The sequence below is a fragment of the Leopardus geoffroyi genome, chromosome E1, assembly GCF_018350155.1.
Source record: "Leopardus geoffroyi isolate Oge1 chromosome E1, O.geoffroyi_Oge1_pat1.0, whole genome shotgun sequence".
Classification (NCBI taxonomy): Eukaryota; Metazoa; Chordata; class Mammalia; order Carnivora; family Felidae; genus Leopardus; species Leopardus geoffroyi.
In genome coordinates, this window is record NC_059330.1 from 41,534,672 (window position 1) to 41,553,012 (window position 18,341).

Here is an 18,341-nt window from a genome sequence, read left to right on the forward strand (position 1 = left end):
AATTGGGTTGATATCGGGCGAGACCTGTTCTGACCTCCTGAGTCATACTGTAGGGGTCCAGGAGGACCTTGGGGTCCAGTCGTCCGTCCAGTTGTACATAACCGCTTAAAAAATGGTGGAATAAACGTTCTTTGAAAGGCCTACCTGGACTGACTGGTACTTGAGAAAGCAGCGTCCGAGATGCGGGGCGATCTTTGAAGAGCTGAGCGCTTCTCTGGCAGCTGAGTAGGGAGGGGGCGGGCCCCTGCGGGGTGGGGCGGGCCTGGAGGATCTGGGGCGGAGCCTCCCCAAGCACGGAGTCAAAGCCTGGGGTTAGCCCCTGGGCTCCCGCACTTTCGATTCTGCTTGCATCGGTTGCTGACGTCCGGGGGTGGGGTAAGGCGCTCCTAGACCTTCCTTCCTTTCTATCCCTTTGGGAGGCAAGGGTCGAGGAACCTTGTGTGTCTCCTAGCCTCACGCAGGCACTCGCGGGTAACAGGCTCGACTAACGGCCTCGGTGTCTGGCCGTTGAAATTCTCCTTCAATGAAGTCCCAGCTTCTGCGCTCCCCAGCTCGGGCTCCTGGCTGAGCCCCGGAATAGGGCAGGAAGCGGCTTAGCCCTCTGAGGAGGCCGGTGTCGCTGCTCCGTCCTCCCTCCAACGTGGGCTGTTCGCTCCCCCAGGCCTCTGCTGAAGGGGGCCACTAGCCTGGCCAGCCCCAGCCGTGGCCTCTCTGGTCACCCTACCCTACAAGCCCTTCTCTCCAAAGACCATTCCAGAAATCTCACTCTTGGCTGACAGGAGCCCTGGATGCCAGACCTGAACCAGGTGAGGCTCTCTTGATTTTTAGCCCAGTAAGGTCTGTATGCAGCTCACCTTGCCCACTCATTCTGACACCACTCCTGAGCCTTTGGAGAAGAATCTGGATTATTAGCCTGTACCATTCCTTAGTGAAGTATCCTTCACTATCAGCCCGGACCAATGCTCCCACTCTTCCCCTGGCATTCTTTCCTGTCTCACAGAAAGCAGTGAGGAAGAGGTTTCTGTTCCCTTCCAGGCTATTTTAAGGTTCTTAGCGCACCTGTGACCAGTCTAACCTTCTTTCTCTTATTTCAGAGAATCCCTGCCTTCCTATTAAGCCAGCACCTGCCACGGCTCAGGAATGGAAGCTTTCCTTCCACGCCCAGGCTGGGAGATCTCAGGCATTTCTTCCCGGGTGTTCTAGACAACTCTTGAAAGTCCTCTTGTTGCAGAGGGTGAAGGGACTCTGGACTGCTGCCTCCCTCCACCACACCCCCACCCCCAGCCCTGTCCACTTCCTTCTCTTGAAGAGAATGACAGCTCAGCAACTTTCCCAGAAAAACAATAAGTGCTCTGCCATTCACTTCTGGAAATCTCTTCTAGTGAAATAACTTCTGCTTTTCTCGTCCCTCTTGCAGGCAGATTGAGCTCCCCTGCAGTAATGAAAGGAAACACACTGCGATTTCTGATGGGAGAGTCCCATGTAACTGCTCAGTTTTCCATCTCCTAGTTTCCTTGGGCTGGAGCTTGCTGACATTGTGATGGCAGTCCTTGCCAATCCTGAGAACCCAAAACCAGAGTTACATCCAGTGTCCGTGCTAACAAGCTTAGCAGTGAATTCTGTTCTTTTCTTATTAGTGAAAACTCCCCCTGAATGATGGGTGAGACATTCTCCCAGTTGGGTTCTCGGGAGGATGAGAACAAATCGATCCTGCCCCCCAGCCCAGCCATTGGCAACAAAGCTGCCTGCTACTCCAGCATCCGAAGCAGCAAGTCTTTCTGTTCCTGCATGCCTCGTGAAGGAACTGCCGGTGCCAGCTTTGTGACTTGTCCCACCTGCCAGGGCAGTGGGGAGATCCCAAGAGGTGAGTGGCCCGAGGCTTCGGAAATCGCCTGGAATCCAGAAAAAAAGCTCTTAGCAGCCAGCTGGGCAGGCCCCCCTGAGCCTCCTTGAATGGGGTTGGGTCTCCCAGCTCTTGGTCCCCCAGTTGCAGCTGGGCCAGCAAGGAGCTAACTCTCCCTGGGCTCACTGCAGAGACACCCCCACCCGTCCTGACCTGGTTGTTCTCCCCAGCCCAGGGGTCTCTGGCCTCCCCACTCCCTGAGCAACACTGTGCCTTAGGACTCAGGAAGTTAACAAATGACCTCTCCAAAGAAGCTAGGCTTTTCTCATCTGCTGGTGTCTTACAGAAATTCACGCCTGCTAATGAAAAGCTCGCTTCTATTCTGAGCTGCCCTCCCTGCCCTGTGTTCCCAGTTCTGTGGGGCAGAGGTGGCATGCTTCTGACCCTACTCTGTGGGGTGTAGGGGTGCATCTGGGAGGCAAGCACAGGAAACATTTGTCACGAATACTTCCTGGCCCTCTCTCTTCTTTCTCTCTACAGAGCTAGAGAAGCAGCTAGTGGCGCTCATCCCCTATGGGGACCAGAGGCTGAAGCCCAGGCACACGTAAGCCCCTCTTCTCCCCTCAGTTCCACAGGACGTCACCCCTGGGGGCTGTTCTCTTTGTCTCCCCCATTCTGTCTCCCCCTGCGATTTTTCTCCATTGGTTCTCCCCAAGAAAGCCTCACTGGGTTCATACGTACTAGCTGCATTTCCAGAGATTTTCCTGGTTTAAGAAGACAGGCATAGCAGATGCCACCTGAGGGTGGCCCTGAAAGGAGTGGCCCTGGCTGCAATTTGGGGAAATTATTTTTCCTAAGAGCCTCCCTTGCTGTGGCAGTTCAGAGCTGCTTGGTCTCTTCCTGGCTGAGATGGAAAACTAGCTGCTCCCTGTTCTGAGATGCTTCAGAACCTCACAGGCGGCCCTGAGTTTCACTGGGGGTGTTATAACCCTGTTTGTCATCTGGGTCTATTTGGCAGGAGTCCCTGCAACCTCTTCCCAAGTTCCTCAGCTTCAGTCTGGGAGCCTCCACCCTGCCCTCCCCAACCACTGTACCAGAATCTGAATCTAGCAGTGCCCCTCATAAGATATAATAAGGTGCTGTCTCTTTAATGCATATCTCAATTTTGAATCAGATGGACAGATGATATCCTGTTCTGAATGTTCATATTCAGATTCACATCCATGTGGATGTTTCTTCCAGTGATGATAGCTAGCATTTGTTGAGTTTTGTTAAGTGTCAGGACCTTGCATTAACAAATTCTGTGAGGTAGGTACACTTCTCTCCATTTTACAGACAAGGAAACTAAGGCTTTGGGAGGTTAAGTAGCTTGCTTAGAGTTACTGGGCCAGTGGGTACAGAGAACTGGGAGTGGAAGTCAGGTCACTTGCCTCCCAATCCTGTGCTCTGACTCACTTTGGGGCATATCTGAACCTGGGCTGGTCCTCCACATCTGGGTGGGGGGTAAATTTACGGTTATGAGGGGGCTAGTGCAGGGGAGAGCCTTGTATATGGAGAGGAGTGTCTGAACAGCTCCCTGCTCAAGTTTCCTTGGTGTTCAGACCACTCCACTCCTCTTTCCCGCATCCTGCCTTCCCACAGGAAGCTCTTCGTGTTCCTGGCAGTGCTCACCTGCCTTATGACTTCCTCCCTCATCATCTTTTTCCTGTTTCCCCGGCCCATCTCCGTGCAGCCTGCAGGCCTCAACTCCTCCACAGTGGCCTTTGATGTGACTGATATCAACCTCAACATAACGGTGGGTGGGTGGATGCCTGCACCCCTGGGTTCAACCCCGCCTTGCCGGCAGCTCTTCTCTATAGCCCTTATCTGGGGTTACAATCCTGGGCACAGGTTGACAGGAATTTTATGGCACCCAGGGGGTGTGGAGGGCTGGGGAGAAGCAGGGGCAACCATGAGCCCCATAATAGATTGTGTAGGATTGGGACTGTACACAGTGAGGGGTCAGAATCGGGACCAGAGGAAAAAAACACAGGGTGCAGCCAGGGGACATGCCTGAGACTCCTGGGGGGCGGGGCGGCAAAACTGAAGAGAAAAGCCTCGCAGGGTGAGACTGGATCCTGTGCCAGCTTAATGTCTTCCAGTGACCCTTTGCCAGTAAGAGCTCTTCCAAGGGGCTCCTGGCATGTGGTGGGAGTGAAGCTCAGCCAGGCCTGGCGGTTTGGGAAGCTATTTGACATCTCCTTTCTAAGGATGGTCACCCTCTCACTTCCCTTTTCCTTCTCTTTCTCCTCAGAATATCTTAAACATCTCCAATAGTAACTACTACCCCATCACCGTGACCCAGCTGACCATCGAGGTTCTGCACCTGTCCCTCGTGGTGGGGCAGGTCTCCAACAGCCTCCTCCTACACATCGGCCCTTTGGCCAGTGAACAGGTGACTCCCTCCCCTTGGACAGCCCTGCCCACAGGTGTATGGACACTGGTGGTGGGAAGGGGCAGCTGGGATTGGGGCTTACCCTATGCCCATTTGGTTGACAGATGTTTTATGCAGTGGCCAACAAGATAGGGGATGAAAACACCTAGTAAGTATCCCTTGATCTCTTCTCCCTTAGCCTCTTTCCTGGTTGGAAACCCAGTTTTCATCCCTACCAGATTTCCTGATGGCTTAGCAAACCCTGCAGCCAGCACTTGGCCTTCACTCTCATGACCAAGACTGCAATGTGAGGGGGCTCAGGGTCCCCAGCCTCTGCCTGTTTAGACCTAGGTTGGAATGAAAACAGGCCAGAATTTGGTTAATTCTTACAATATGTGACCTTGAGCTTTTCCACCTGAATCGCTGAGGAAGATGAATGTCTTTGTTTTCTGTTGGTGGAGGGGCTAGCACATACCTGGGCCAGGCCTGTGGGGCCTGGGGGAATGATATTGCAGCAAGGGTGACATTCTCACCTTAGGCCGAGGGAGGGAGAAAGAGTGGGAGTGGCATTTGGGACCCCTGATGGAAAAGAGCCCAGGAAGCAAGGATACTGGGACCTGCAGGTCTCCTCTGAGCCGACAGGCTGCTCAGTGTAAAATGTCCCATGTTCTTTCTCTCTCAGCAAAATCTGTTCCTGGATGAAAATCAAAGTCCACCATGTACTTTTGCACATCCAGTAAGTAGGGCTTGGAGCCCTGGTGTCCCCTCTCCTACTTCTGACTCCAGTCTCCCCTCTGCTCCACCTTGTGGGAGGAGTCATCCAAAGCTAACTCCCTGGATCTTTGTTGGCTCATGGGAATAGCCCCTTCCCTATATCCCACCTTGCTTATAAGCCATTGATGTGAAGCCACAGGACTATCTGGACTACAGGTGGGACAACTATCCCAGGTGCCTTGGCAGAGTGGGGAACAGAAGGAAGAGGGTGGGGTGTCTGAGGGATCCTCACCTCCCGAGACAGCAGAGTAGGTCCAGAGCTTTCTTCCTCCCAGACACAGCCACAAAGCCTACTTCCTCTCTAGGGGCACCCTGACCTGTTCCTGCCTGAGCCATTCAGAGCAGCTAGTCTTCCAGAGCTATGAATATGTGGACTGCCGGGGAAACGCGTCAGTGCCCCACTTGCTGGTCCCTCAACCGACGTGACCTGTCTGCTGCCCCCAAACTCCAGGCCGCTGCCAGCCTGGGCTGGATCTCCCAGTGCCTAAGTGACTTTGCCAAAGGAAAAGCCCTGCTTTCTTATACCTCCCCCGCCACACATACCCCCTCAGCACAGGAAGCTCTCTGTGGAAGTTAACTTTACAGACGTGCGCACACGCATCCCCTGATGTCCACAAAAAAAGAAGTTTGGTTCTTCTAGGGGTTTTCCCCTTGGTCTGTCTTGAGGAAAGTCTGACCTGATGTTCTTCAGAGCTGCTGTAGCATCCCTTGAGTGGCACCTGCCCTTTCAGTGCTGAGCACCTTGGTTGCCCAACTTCTCTAGGGCTGGCCTTCCTCCTGCCTGAATGAGGAAAGCTTTAATTTTATCTGGGTCTTAAAACATGGATCTTTTTTCAAGTTCTCCACCCAGGGATGGGATTGGGACTTGAGGGACATCCGTGCTGTCTCATGCCTCCCTGCTTTGGTCATGTGACAAAGTGATGGTGATGGTCTGCTTCTCTCCTGGTAACTTGTCCCCTCACAGCAAGATTGGCTAAGGCCCTTTGACCCTGCATCCTCCCTGGTTAAAGACTGTTCCTGTTCCTAGGAAGACAGAGCCATTCTCTGGCTAAAGCTCTTCCTGCCACAAAATAGTTTTATTATTCTCGCCACAGCCGGAGCCAAAGTAGTAGGGGAGGAGAAGGAGGCACCCCCTCTGCCTAACTAAGAAAAATGGAGATGAAACCAGAATCATCTGATAAGTTGTTTATTGAAGGAAAGTTTCTGGCTGGTGGTGAGGCGACAATCCTGAGTCCATGTGGGGACACGGGTAGGTCAAATGGTGGTCCTGGCTGCTCTCCCATGAAAGCCTGCAGAGGTGAAGCTATCGCGATTCTCAAGATTCCGCAAGCTGCTGGGTTGTGCAGCATCCCTGGCTTAGTACCAGGTCCCGTCCTGCGCACCCAGAGTCCTCTGCTTTCCTTCAGGAATTGACAGTATGGAGCTGGATATCAGTAGGGACTGGTCTTGACCTCGCCTCTTTGCTGTCGCTCAGATGAAGCTAAGTCCCAGATAACCCAATTTCCCACTGGGCTCCAGGTGGAGGCGGTTTGTTTTGTAGTTGAGCCAGAATGGTAATTGCTCCCTAAAGGCGGCTGTGGTTTTCCTCAGGCAGGGAGATGAACTTAGGTGGTGGGGAAAGTGAATGTGAAGCTGGATGGCTGGAGAGGGGGAAGTGTCACAGCACCTGGCTAGTTGGCTGGGGGGGGGGGGTGGAGTCAAGAAGGTGCCGGCAGGAGCACAGAAGTCCAGAAAGGCCAGGCTGGAGTTTCTGCTGTATGTAGGTTGCCGAATGTGTAGGGTTTATATTGTATTCAATAAACTGTACTTGACAGTGTTAAAAAGTCTCCTGTAAGTGGGCAGGGAGCTGGTGTACACTCCCAGCCTGTTTCTTAGTGTCCGGGTGGGCGTCAAGCTCTCTTCCCCAGGCCCTGAGCTCCTCTGATAACATGTACAGCTTTTCTGGCTTCTGAGAGATTGCTCCCAGGAGCTCGCTCTCTGCCTTTCTCTCATTGTTTGTCTATTAAGCTCCCTCCCTACTTTAAAAAAATTTTTTCTATGTTTGTTTATTTCTGAGACAGAGCATGCGTGGGGGAGGGGCAAAGAGAGCGTGAGACACAGAATCCGAAGCAGGCTCCAGGCTGTGAGCTGTTAGCACAGAGCCCGATGCGGGGCTCGAACTCACAAACCGTGAGATCATGACCTGAGCTGAAGTGGGTCGCTCAACCGACTGAGCCACCCAGGCGCCCCAACTCCCTCCCTACTTTAATATTCCTGTTCTGTGTCCCCTTCCCCCCTCCCCAGCTGCTCCCGCTCAGGAAACACTGCACTGAGGGGCTCCTTCAGCCTGACCCACAGGCGATGCTGTGTGGGCTACAGTGAAGGGCTCCAGGCATCCCCTCACCAGTCCAAGGCGGAAAAGGGGGCAGCCTAGGGGGTCCCGGGTGCCAGCTTCAGGAAGTGGTAAGAGGGCTGCCTGAGGTCTTCGGAGCCTTTTGACTGCCTCTGCCACACACGGAAGGAAGAGGCCTATGGGGTTTTGTGGGTGAGTTCCCCGCCTCCCCTTCCCAAGGTCAGGTGTCCTGTGCTTGAGGCTACAGCCTCCCTTACTCTGAGCTCTTTTCCACCCCTGCCTCCCATCATGCAACCACTCAGCGCCCACTAAGGGCCCAGCACTGGGGGGGCCCTGCCTGACACCTCTAATGCTGCCCCAGGCTTGCTGTGGTGTGATGCAACCCCTCCTTCCCCAACCGTATCTCAGTAAGCATTGGCTAGGGGGTAGGGGTGATGGCTCCCGCTAGCATCCTAAACCTAAAGCCCCCCCAAAGACCTATCCTTGCTAAACAAGGGCTAGCAGTGGAGCTATGTAGACTTGGGAGGGCCAAGACCAAGTTCCCCCGATGGCTTTGCCTACAGAAGCATGAAATTCCTGCCTTTCTTCTCCCACCCAGTCCGTCCCCTTCATGGGTCCTCATGCCCCTGTCCCTTCATCCCAGTCTCACAGAGCTGACCAATCTCTTGATTCTTTTCAGGAGACCATCACATTTTATTCCCAGCTAGCCTCCTCTTCTAGAGTGGATCAGGAGGGGCCTTCAGAGTGGAGATGCCAGGGATGAGAAAGTGTGGGGCTCCTCATCTGGGTTATTTTTTTGCTGATGGCCAGTGGGGGTGGGGGTCTATCTCTGGATCACCATTGCTGTGTGTAATTCGTTGACTGGGAAGAGGGAGAGACAGGAGGCAAACCAGGTTAGTTAACAGTTTCTGGGCCTGCTGATTCCTGAACATTGTATCAAGCCCTTTGAGGCCAGAGGATTCAAAGTAAAATGGAGCAGCCCAGTCCTCATCCTAAAAGGGCTAGAGCATCAGGGTCTCTCATCCTTTCCACCTGTGTCAGAAACTTACTTTCCAAAGCCTGTACTGTTTTGTGTCCTCGTCAAGAGTGACCGCCCTGGGTTTGAAGGCCTGCACTGAGCCAGGTTCTAAAGTAAACACTTTTGATGCCTTCTTTTTTAATTGCCACATTCAGTGGTCCTGATGCCTCTATTAAGGAAGTGGTATTATCATTCTCATTTTCTGGATGGGGCAGATGAGGGACTGGCGATCCTGAGACTCCCAGCCTCTGGCTTCATGTCTTACCTTCCTCCTGCTCCAGCTGCCTCTGCCCGGATCAGCACTTAAAACAATAGATTGTCAATCCCTCCATTTATGTTTAGTGTTGAGCAACAGGCCTTCCTTGGACAGTTTTGTGAACACAACAAATGGAGGAATGGACCATCCAGAAGTGACTATATAATTGCATATCAAGACTTTATATAATTGACTTTATAAAATATAAATAATTGCAGCCCCTTCCACCAAGAAAGCTTCTCTAGGATTCCATCCACACTTACACACATACACACTCTCAGACACACAGCCAGAGTGTACCTGTCTTTCACGCTGTCTCACCGTGAATCGTGAGTGCTCAGTATATTTATCTGGATTAGATTGGAATGATTTCCTGAAACCTAATGATGAAACAAAGCACAAGTTACTCATCTGACAGTTTCTGCAAATGGATCATGGCAGAGCTGGGCCCTTTACTATGTGTCTGGCGGGGGGGGCGGGGGCAGGTGGCAGCCCTTACCTAGGGCAAGGCACCCACTGAGCCCACCCAGAAAATTCCCAACTGGGAGGCTGTGCCGGGATTCCCTGTTCCAGCCCTCTCAGGGCACACTATACTGCTGTTAAGCCTACAACTCAGATCCCACCCTCTGACCACCCTCAACCTGGAGGAGGGGTCCAACTTCTTAACCACCCTCTGCAAAAGACAGCAGCCTCCTTCGCAGCCCCAGAGTGATGCAACGGTACCCACAGGAAGAGATCCTCAAGTAAAGGCCAAAGGTACTGGGGAGAGTCTGACACAGTGGAGGACAGATGTGGATTCTGGACTATAGGGCACTCTCTCCTCACCACCTCCCTTCCCAGGCATCTCACCAGGGTTTTGAAGGAATTTGTTAAAGTTGGATTGCCCTGGCAATTGATGGGCTCCCACTGAGCTAAGCTGGGGACCTGGCCTTTGGGAATCCTGCAGAATGTGCGCGGAGGTGCACTGAGTAAGAGAGTCTTGGGCGTTCTGTGGCCTTGGCGACGGTGGTGGCTGTGGCGGCGGCGGAGGCAGGATCTGGGACTGTTCTGCGGGCTGTGGCCGCTGGGGCAGCTGTGCTCCGACTGGGGTCCCCTGCGGCTGTGGCTGCGCTGGTGGAGGCCCCAATGGCCACTGCTGCTCCTGCTGAGAATCCAGAGGTGGCTGGGTTTTTTCCTCAGACTGGCGTTCCTCCTGTTGGAGTTCCTTCAGTTCCTGGCAAGAAACCACCCCCCAGCTCGTGGCATCCTCCTCCCTCCTCATTCATCACCCATCTGCCAGAGACACCGTGGAGAGCCAGGCAATGGAGGAAAGGAGAAACAGGTGGTCGGAAGGTCTCTATTCCAGGGACTGGGAGGCTAGGCTCCCTTCACCCACCACAACACCGAGAACTATTTCTTTGGTGACTGTGTCCCCTGGCAAAGCGCTGGCCCAGGAAACAGCAGCCTCTCAGCACCCACCTCCGAGCTCCGGAGCTATGCACTGAAAAGTTTTCAGTGCAGGAGAACAAAGGATACTTTCTTGCAAACACTTTGAAACAGCACTGTCCAATTGAAATATAATGCATGCCACAAGTAATTTAAACTTCTAGTAACCACATAAAAAAGTAAGAAATAGGTGATGCTAATTTTAATATATTTTAGTTAACCCAGTACGTCCAAAACATGTAATCAGCATGAAAATATTAATATTAATGAGATTGCTTATATTCTTTGTTTCTGTTCTAAGTCTGCAAAACCCACCATGTATTTTATATGTAATAGTACCTCTTAATTCGGACACTAGAGTTTGATCGAAACTAATTGCTTTATATTTAGATTTCATAAAATGTATAGTTGAAAAAGATTTATGGGGCACCTGGATGGCTCAGTCCATTAAGTGTCTGACTTCAGCTCAGGTCATGATCTCATGGTTCCTGAGTTCCAGCCCTGCATGGGGCTCTCTGCTGGCAGCATAAAGCCTGATTGGGAATCTCTGTCTCCTCCTCTCTCTGCTCCTCCCCTGCTCTTACTCACATGTGTCCGCACTCTCTCTCTCTCTCTCTAAATAAACATTATAAAAATAATAAAGTTCTTTAAAAAAAAAAAAAAAGATTTATCGGAAAGCCTAGGTGGCTGGCTCAGTGGGTCAGTCGGTTAAGTAACCCACTTCAGCTCAGGTCATGATCTCATGGGTTGTGAGTTTCAGCCCCACGACAGGCTCTGTGCTGACGGTGCAGAGTCTCCTTCGTATTCTGTCTCCCTCCTCTGCCTCTCTCCCCCGACCCAAAATAAATAAAATAAAGCATTAAAAAAAAAAAAAAAAAACCAAAACAAAAAAAAACAGGGGCACCTGAGTGGCTCAATCAGTTAAGTATCAGACTCTTGATTTTGGCTCAGGTCATAATCTCAAGGTTGGTAAGATCCAGCCCCCGCGTCAGGCTCCACGCTGACAGTGCTGAGCCTGCTTGGGATTCTCTTCCTCTCTTTCTGTCCCTTCCCCGATCGTGTTCTCCCACTCATGCTCCCTCTCTCAAATAAACATTAAAAGAAAAAAAAAAAGAAAAAAAAAAACACTTCAATGGGATCTCTAAAAAAAAAGATTTACGTATCCAAGTTGTTTTAAACATACTTAAAAGCTTTCCAATATATAAAAAGAGTATTAGTTTTTAAATTTATTTTTAAATTAATTAAATGTATATAACATTTAAAATTTAGTTCCTCAGTCTCACTAGCCACATTTCAAGGACTCCACAGCACACAGGCTAGTGGCCACCCTATTGGACAGCACAGCTTTAAAACCTCTCAGGTCTGGGGCACCTGAGTGGCTCAGTTAAGTCTCCAACTCTTGATATCAGCTCAGGTCATGATCTCATGGTTCTTGAGATCTAGCCCTGTGTCAGACTCTGCACTGACCGAGCTGAGCCTGCTTGGGATTCTCTCTCTCCCTCGCTCTCTACCATTCCCCTGTTGTGTACATGGGCACATTCTCTCTCTCTCTCTCTCTCTCTCTCTCTCTCTCTCTCTCTCTCAAACTTTAAAAAAATAAACATTAAAAAAGTCTTTTTTTTTTTTTAATGTCTATTTTTGAGAGAGACACAGAGTGCAAGCAGGGGAAGGACAAAGAGAGGGAGACATAGAATCCCAAGCAGGATCCAGGCTCTGAGCTGTCAGCACAGAGCCTAACACGGGGCTCAAACTCACGAACTGCAAGGTCATGACCTGAGCCAAAGTCTGATGCTTAACCGACTGAGCCACCCAGGTGCCCCAATAAATAAAAATTTTTAAAAATAAAATCTCTCAGACCTGACCCTCCCTGGATCCCCCACTAGCCCTCAGCCTAGTACAACAGCAAAGCTGAGTTACCCTAATACACACACATGCGCACGCGCGCGCGCACACACACACACACACACAGTGCATCCCTGAGAACATCAAAGGACCTTACTTTCCTCCTAACCCCAGCAAAACATTGACCAAATACCTTCCTAGGAATCTATCTTCCCTTCCCATTCCCTTCCTGCCCCGGGAAGCCCTGATGAAACTGGCCCCTCTCATGCACCTGCTCTTGCTCTTCCTGCTGCTGCTGCTGCTGCTGTTGCTGCTGCTGCTGGGCCATCACCCACCTCCTCCTGTCCAAAGCCATCTGCCTGCGACGGGCCTCCCAGTGGTAAGCGCTGCCCATGATGGTGGGGACAGCAGAAGGGGGTGGGGGCAGGCAGAGCCCAGGTTGCTACCACTGCCCCCATCACCTGTGTTTCCTCTCCCACCCCATTGCCTGTAACCAGAACCACCTCACAATGTGGCCACTACCGGGGCAACTGGGCAGGCCTCCTCTGCCCTGGGGAGGAGGGAAGCTGTCCTCCTGAGTTGCCTAGGAAATGCCTGTAAATTACCTTTCTCTCCAAGGTCCTGTGCAGGCAGAAACCTTTCCACCTTAGCTTTGAGTTTCCATGGGCCCCAGGGACAATTTCTGAGTCAGCTGGCTTTTCTCTCTGATTTCTTCCTCCCACCCTTCCTAGGATTCCTGGATCCTCATCTGGCCCTCTGCTGACCCCTCCCTCCCCACTCCCAAAGTTTTCAGGCGTTCCCTCAGTCTTCCATCTCCTACGGCTGTGCTGAGTCAAGAGGGAAGAAAATGTAAAATCCATCTAACCTTCACTGGAGTCTGAGCCCTGTGAAAGCAAGGTGGCTAATTAGCAAGTGGCCTAGTCCTGGGGATTTATAATGCTGGGCTCAAGCCTACTGTCTACCTCTTCCTCTGACCCTGGAGACCCTACATAACTTCTCTGGATGTTAGTTTCCTTACCCGTAGAACAAGAAGGATATTATTTATTACCTCCTTCACAGGACTGGTATCAGGACCAAGTGGATTCGTGGATGAGAAATGTTCAAGACAAAGTATAAACTTGTGTAGCTACAGGTTAATATTTATTATCCTTCTGATTTTCCTCCCGGGAGGTGGAATTGGCCAGAGGAAGGGATCATTTCCTGCAACCCAGGAAGGCTTGTGGAGGCAGGGACTGGATAGGCTATTGACCTACCTCCTGCCCTTACCCACAGATAGCAGTCTTCCTCTAGAAGCAGCAGAAGCTGTGTCCAGCTTCTGGTCTAGAGGTAGGGGAAGGGCATGAGTGAAAAAGGGCTTCAAACCCAGTCACAGCTTCAAACACTGTGCTAGTGGAAAGCAGGGTGGGGTGGGAAGGTGACAAGAGAAAGCAGCCCTAGAACCAGAGAACGGGTCCCTAGAGAACCTGTCAATTCAGGTGACCCCTGTAGTGGAGTCAAACAGGCTCAGGATTAATTCTGCCTGTGCCACCTACTAGCTGCTGGTACCTAGGTAGGTCGCTCAACGTCTCTGAGCCTTTCCTGTGAAACTTAAAAAAATTTTTTTCACATTTATTTATTTTTGAGAGACAGAGAGACAGAGCATGGCGGGGGGGGGGGAGGGGCAGAGATACAGAATCCAAAGCAGCCTTGAGGCTCTGAACTGTTAGCACAGAGCCCGACATGGGGCTCGAACTCACAAACCACGAGACCATGACCTGAGCTGAAGTCAGATGCTTAACTGACTGAGCCACCCAGGCACCCCAGTGTTTTTTTTTAAGTCTCTACACCCAATGTGGGGCTCAAACTCATAACCCTAAGATCAAGAGTTGCACACTCTACTGACTGAGCCAGCCAGGTGCACCAGAGACAGTGCTTTGAGGGTTGTCTTTCTGTCTCCTTGCTTGTAATAAGTAATAAAAAATTCTTTACTTTCAACACTTCTGTGGGCTGTGTTCAATTTGATGCACCCCAAAGAGAAAACCGTTGAATTTGGTTACAAAAAACACTTCTATTAGTCTACAGTTGGGCAAAAATCATCTAACAAAAGCCTATTTTATAATAAAATGTTGAATATCTCATGTAACTTATTGAATACTGAAAGTGAAAAACAAGATGGTCATACAGGTCGACAGTTACACTCAGTTAGGCTTCCAACTTCGGCTTAGGTCATGAGCAGGAGAGGGGCAGAGAGAGGGAGACACACAATCTGAAGCAGGCTCCAGGCTCTGAGCTGTCAGCACAGAGCCCAACGAGGGGCTTGAACACATGAACCATGATATCATGACCTGAGCTGAAGTCGGACGCCCAACTGACTGAGCCACCCACGTGTCCTGAACGTCCAGCTCTTAGTTTCATCTCAGGTCATGATCTCACGGCTTCATGAGACAGTGCAGAGCCTGCTTGGGATTCTCTCTCTCTCCCTCTCTCTGCCCCTCCCCTACTCGCTGTCTCTGTCTCTCTCAAAATAAATAGATAAACTTAAATAATAATAATGGGATTGTATAGTACTATCAGAAATATTTGTTGTTTGTCCTGGCTGAAACATGACAAGATTTTTGAAAGGATTCGAAAACTATTGGTGAGGTTTTGGGGTGATGGTGGGGTTTGGAACTGATGGCCAAGAAAGAATTCTTGAAGACATCTATGGCACAAAAAGGTGATTTTATTAAAGCACTGGGTCAGGACCTGAGGGCAGAAAGAGCTGCCCTGGGGTTGTGAAGAGTGGCTCATTACATACTATGGAATCAGGGGAGGTAAAGACACAAGGGAGGCCTCCAGAGGGACTTTGATATGCTAAAGAGGACTCCTAAAATACCTAGGCCTTGCTATTGTCAAGCTAACAGTATTTTCCTCTAGTAAGGCATTAACATTATGACAGTAGGGAGTCCCTGGAGAAGTATTATACTCTGTATTTGCCTCAAGTATTTGTCAATGGGCTGCAGGTTATAAGAAAATTTAATTTTACGTGCCATTTCCTTCTTGCCTTTGTTCCCCATATCACTATGGAGGGGAGGGTGTGTAATGCCCGAAGTTCCTAAACCTCCCACAAAAGACCACCAGAGTCGTGAGTCAAAGCCAAGCGGCAAGGGCGTTTATTGCAGGTTCGAACCTGGACCTCTGCGCACTCGTTGCTGGTGACGCTAAGAGGCCTCGATTAGGGTTGGTACAGCGTTTTTATAGACAGGGACAAACAGCATGGGTGAGGTTTCAAATTATGAGGGTCCTGATTGGTTGATTTTAAAGTAAGGCCATTTGTTGTTTTCTGACTGGACTGGGCGTCCTTTGTCTGTCCTTCGGCGGGAAGGCTCTGTCCGTTGATTGTGGCGGGAGAGAGAAGGGGGAAGGGGAGGAATGTGTTAAGCAAGCAAGATTACAGAAGCGAGAGACGCCAGTTGGTTTAAGTACAAATTACTCATTTCATTACATATCAGACTACATTTAGGAAGGTTTACAACCCATTCTACTACACAGCGGGTTACATTCAGGAAGGGTCTCACAATGCTCATAGCAAACAGCAAGCAAAACAGACTTCTCAGCAATTGTATTCCTTATCAAAGATCCATAATAAGCAGAAAACAGAACCTAGCTTTAAACTAAGACAGGGCTGTCATTTGGATTGCTCCTTTCATTCCCCCCTTTTTCTTGTGCCTAAAGAGCCAATCTTGGATCTTCAGTTTTCTATTTGTAATGTCTCGAGTGGTTGGTACTGAGTTCGTAAGACCATTAATTGTATAGCATTGAACCTGTCTTGGACAAAATTAATAATTTTGTTTATGATGCAGGGTCCGAATGTGAGAGCGAGAAGTAGGATGGCCAAAGGCCCGAGTAAGGCGGAGAGCAGGGTAGTTAACCATGGGGACGCCCTGAACCAGGATTCAAACCATCCAGCCTCCTGTTCTCTTTCCTTTTTTCGTTTATTTAGCCCTTCTCGGACCTTGGCCATAGAATCTCTTACTATTCCTGTGTGGTCAGCATAGAAACAACATTCTTCTCCTAGTGCTGCACAGAGACCACCTTGCTGTAGGAACAGCAGGTCTAATCCTCTCCTGTTTTGTAAAACTACTTCCGAGAGGGAGGTTAGGGATTTTTCAAGCGAAGTGATAGCAGTTTCTATTTTTTCTATATCTTTGTCAACCGCTTCTCTAAGTATACTAAATCCTTTGTTTTGTATAGTTAAGGCCGAAATCCCTGTCCCAGTTCCGATGGCCCCGAGTCCAAATATGGTGGCTAAAGTTAGAGTCCCTGCAGTAATGAGTTCTCGTTTAGTCACTTTTTTAGGTGCTATCCACATCTGGTCTACATATTCAGCTGTGTGGTATATGATTTTTGGGAACACAATTACCATTACACAGAATTCTGACTGATTGAACATATCTTTATAGAGGCAAGGGGTTAATCCCGCATGAGAACAAAGCCACCATGCGTTATTTGGTGGAATAATCCAGTTCCCTGAAGTATTGAATATATTTCTGTTACTTATGCATAAGTGGCTATATTTTGTTGGTACTGCTCCTATACATGTCCCGTTTCCCGTAAGCACTGGTAGTGTGAGGCCGGGTCTTTTCTGTCCCCAACTGCAAGCGTCTGAGTTGTTTGCAGTGCTATAATTTCCTATTATTGCTACCGACTCGTAAAATGGAGGTTTTGTGGAATAACACAGCCAACAAGCTTCTGTTTCATTGGGTTTAGTATGGTTTAAGGCCTTATAAGTGGTATTCATTATTACCCATAAGGGGTCATCTTTGAATGGGATTTGAATTTTCGGGGCCTTTTTTTGGGGGGGCTACTTGGGTGTCCGAGGAGCCAGTACTCCTGCCTGTGATGGTATGGGGCCTAGTAGTGGGTTTTGGAGATGGCTTGTTAGGGCCCTTTCCCATGGGGCTTGGTCCCACTAGTACTGGTGGGACTTTGGGCTGTGCCTTTAATTTTATCTGAATGAGGGTTCCATAGAGAGGATACTGATATAAATAGAGTCCCCAAGTCAGCCCGTGAACCCATCGAGGGTCCTTTTTTCCCTCTTCTGTGAACTGCACACGGATGAGATTACAATTTTCATTATACCTAGTGCGAGTACATGGTCGAACATAGGACATTTCAATGAATTGGGAGGTTACTTTCCACTTCCATTCCCCATCATTAGTTGTGACACAACTCCATGCGGCGCAATAGAGAGATTCTATCCCCCCACAGGTGCGTTTCATCTTTCCTGGTTCCCTAAATCCCGGACATGCATAAAATCCATTTCTACTGATTGACACCCTTCGCTGTTTCTTCCTCCACTCACCCCCTTCCATATCTTCTAACGGACTGACTTTTTCTAGATTAAAATATAAATCTGGCCACCAGGTATTCAGGGGGACATCTGTCTTAGTGGTGACATTATATATTTCATGGGTTTCTAGGTTAGTAATTTCCCAGGTTAAAGTATAGGGTGTATGGGGGTTACTTGCAATGCTTATCAGTCCGTAGGAGGTGAGCAGGAGTACGCTAATGAGGGTTCCTCCGATCATTGTAGGTCCGGAGCTACTGCAACAGTCCTGGTATGGGACACCCAGGCCTTTGGTCTTAGCTGGTTTTCGGGGTCAGGTTTTCGACGCAGAGTCAATTTTAAAGGATGGGTCTTACTCTGGTCAACCGTCCAGGCGGTGTTGGCTTCCGGCACGAAGTCTTTTTGAACCGCAAAGGTATCAGCTGGTCGGGCGTGGGTGTAATGGATCCAGGTAGCAATTCCGTCGACTTTGAGAGCAGTGGGTGTGGTTAGGATCACAATGTAGGGTCCCTTCCACCGTGGTTGGAGGGTCTCTTGCTGGTGTCTCCGCATGTATACCCAATCTCCGGGTCGGTAGTGATGCGGCTCGGGAGGGGGCCCGTTCTCATAAATGGCTCTCAATCTGGGCCAAACTTCCTGGTGAGTGTGCTGGAGTTCCCTCAGGGAAATAAGAAGTTCATGATCATCAATTTCAGTTAACACATTAGACTGTAGGTTGGGAATTATAGGGGGGGGCACTCCATACATGATTTCAAAGGGGGTTAATCCAAGTTTGTAAGGGGAATTCCGCACCCTGAACAGAGCGTAGGGGAGTAAGACTACCCAGTTAGCGCCAGTCTCCATGGTCAATTTGGTTAGGGTCTCTTTTAGGGTTCTATTCATTCTTTCTACCTGTCCTGAACTTTGGGGTCTATATGCACAATGTAGTTTCCAATCGGCCCCAATAAACTGCGCTATCCCTTGTATTACCTTTGAAATGAATGCTGGTCCGTTGTCTGATCCTATTAGGGTAGGGAATCCGTACCTGGGCATGATGTCTTCTAACATCTTCTTTGCTACTATCTGTGCAGTCTCATGCTTGGTGGGGAAGGCCTCTGTCCATCCTGAAAAGGTATCTATAAACATTAACA

At 49.9% G+C, this 18,341-nt stretch overlaps 1 protein-coding gene and 1 long non-coding RNA gene across 3 annotated transcripts; one reads left to right on the forward strand and one right to left on the reverse strand.

The window, feature by feature from the left end:
• Positions 1-252: 252 nt before the first annotated feature.
• Positions 253-8,526, forward strand: TMEM106A (transmembrane protein 106A). 2 transcript variants are annotated; one of them, XM_045489021.1, is made up of 8 exons: positions 253-806; positions 1,638-1,864; positions 2,384-2,447; positions 3,485-3,638; positions 4,137-4,277; positions 4,382-4,425; positions 4,939-4,992; positions 8,042-8,526. In XM_045489021.1, the coding sequence occupies exons 2-8, from the start codon at positions 1,654-1,656 to the stop codon at positions 8,067-8,069; spliced, it is 696 nt and encodes a 231-aa protein (XP_045344977.1). In that variant the 5' UTR covers positions 253-806; positions 1,638-1,653; the 3' UTR covers positions 8,070-8,526. The 2 variants fall into 2 exon arrangements, with proteins under 2 accessions (XP_045344977.1, XP_045344976.1); XM_045489020.1 differs by lacking the exon at positions 8,042-8,526 and adding an exon at positions 5,336-6,853.
• On the reverse strand, positions 8,028-9,596 carry LOC123603776. Its single transcript, XR_006714991.1, has 3 exons — positions 9,486-9,596; positions 8,958-9,016; positions 8,028-8,223 (listed from the first exon to the last, which is right to left on the reverse strand). It is a non-coding gene; the product is annotated as an uncharacterized LOC123603776 (long non-coding RNA).
• Positions 9,597-18,341: the final 8,745 nt, after the last annotated feature.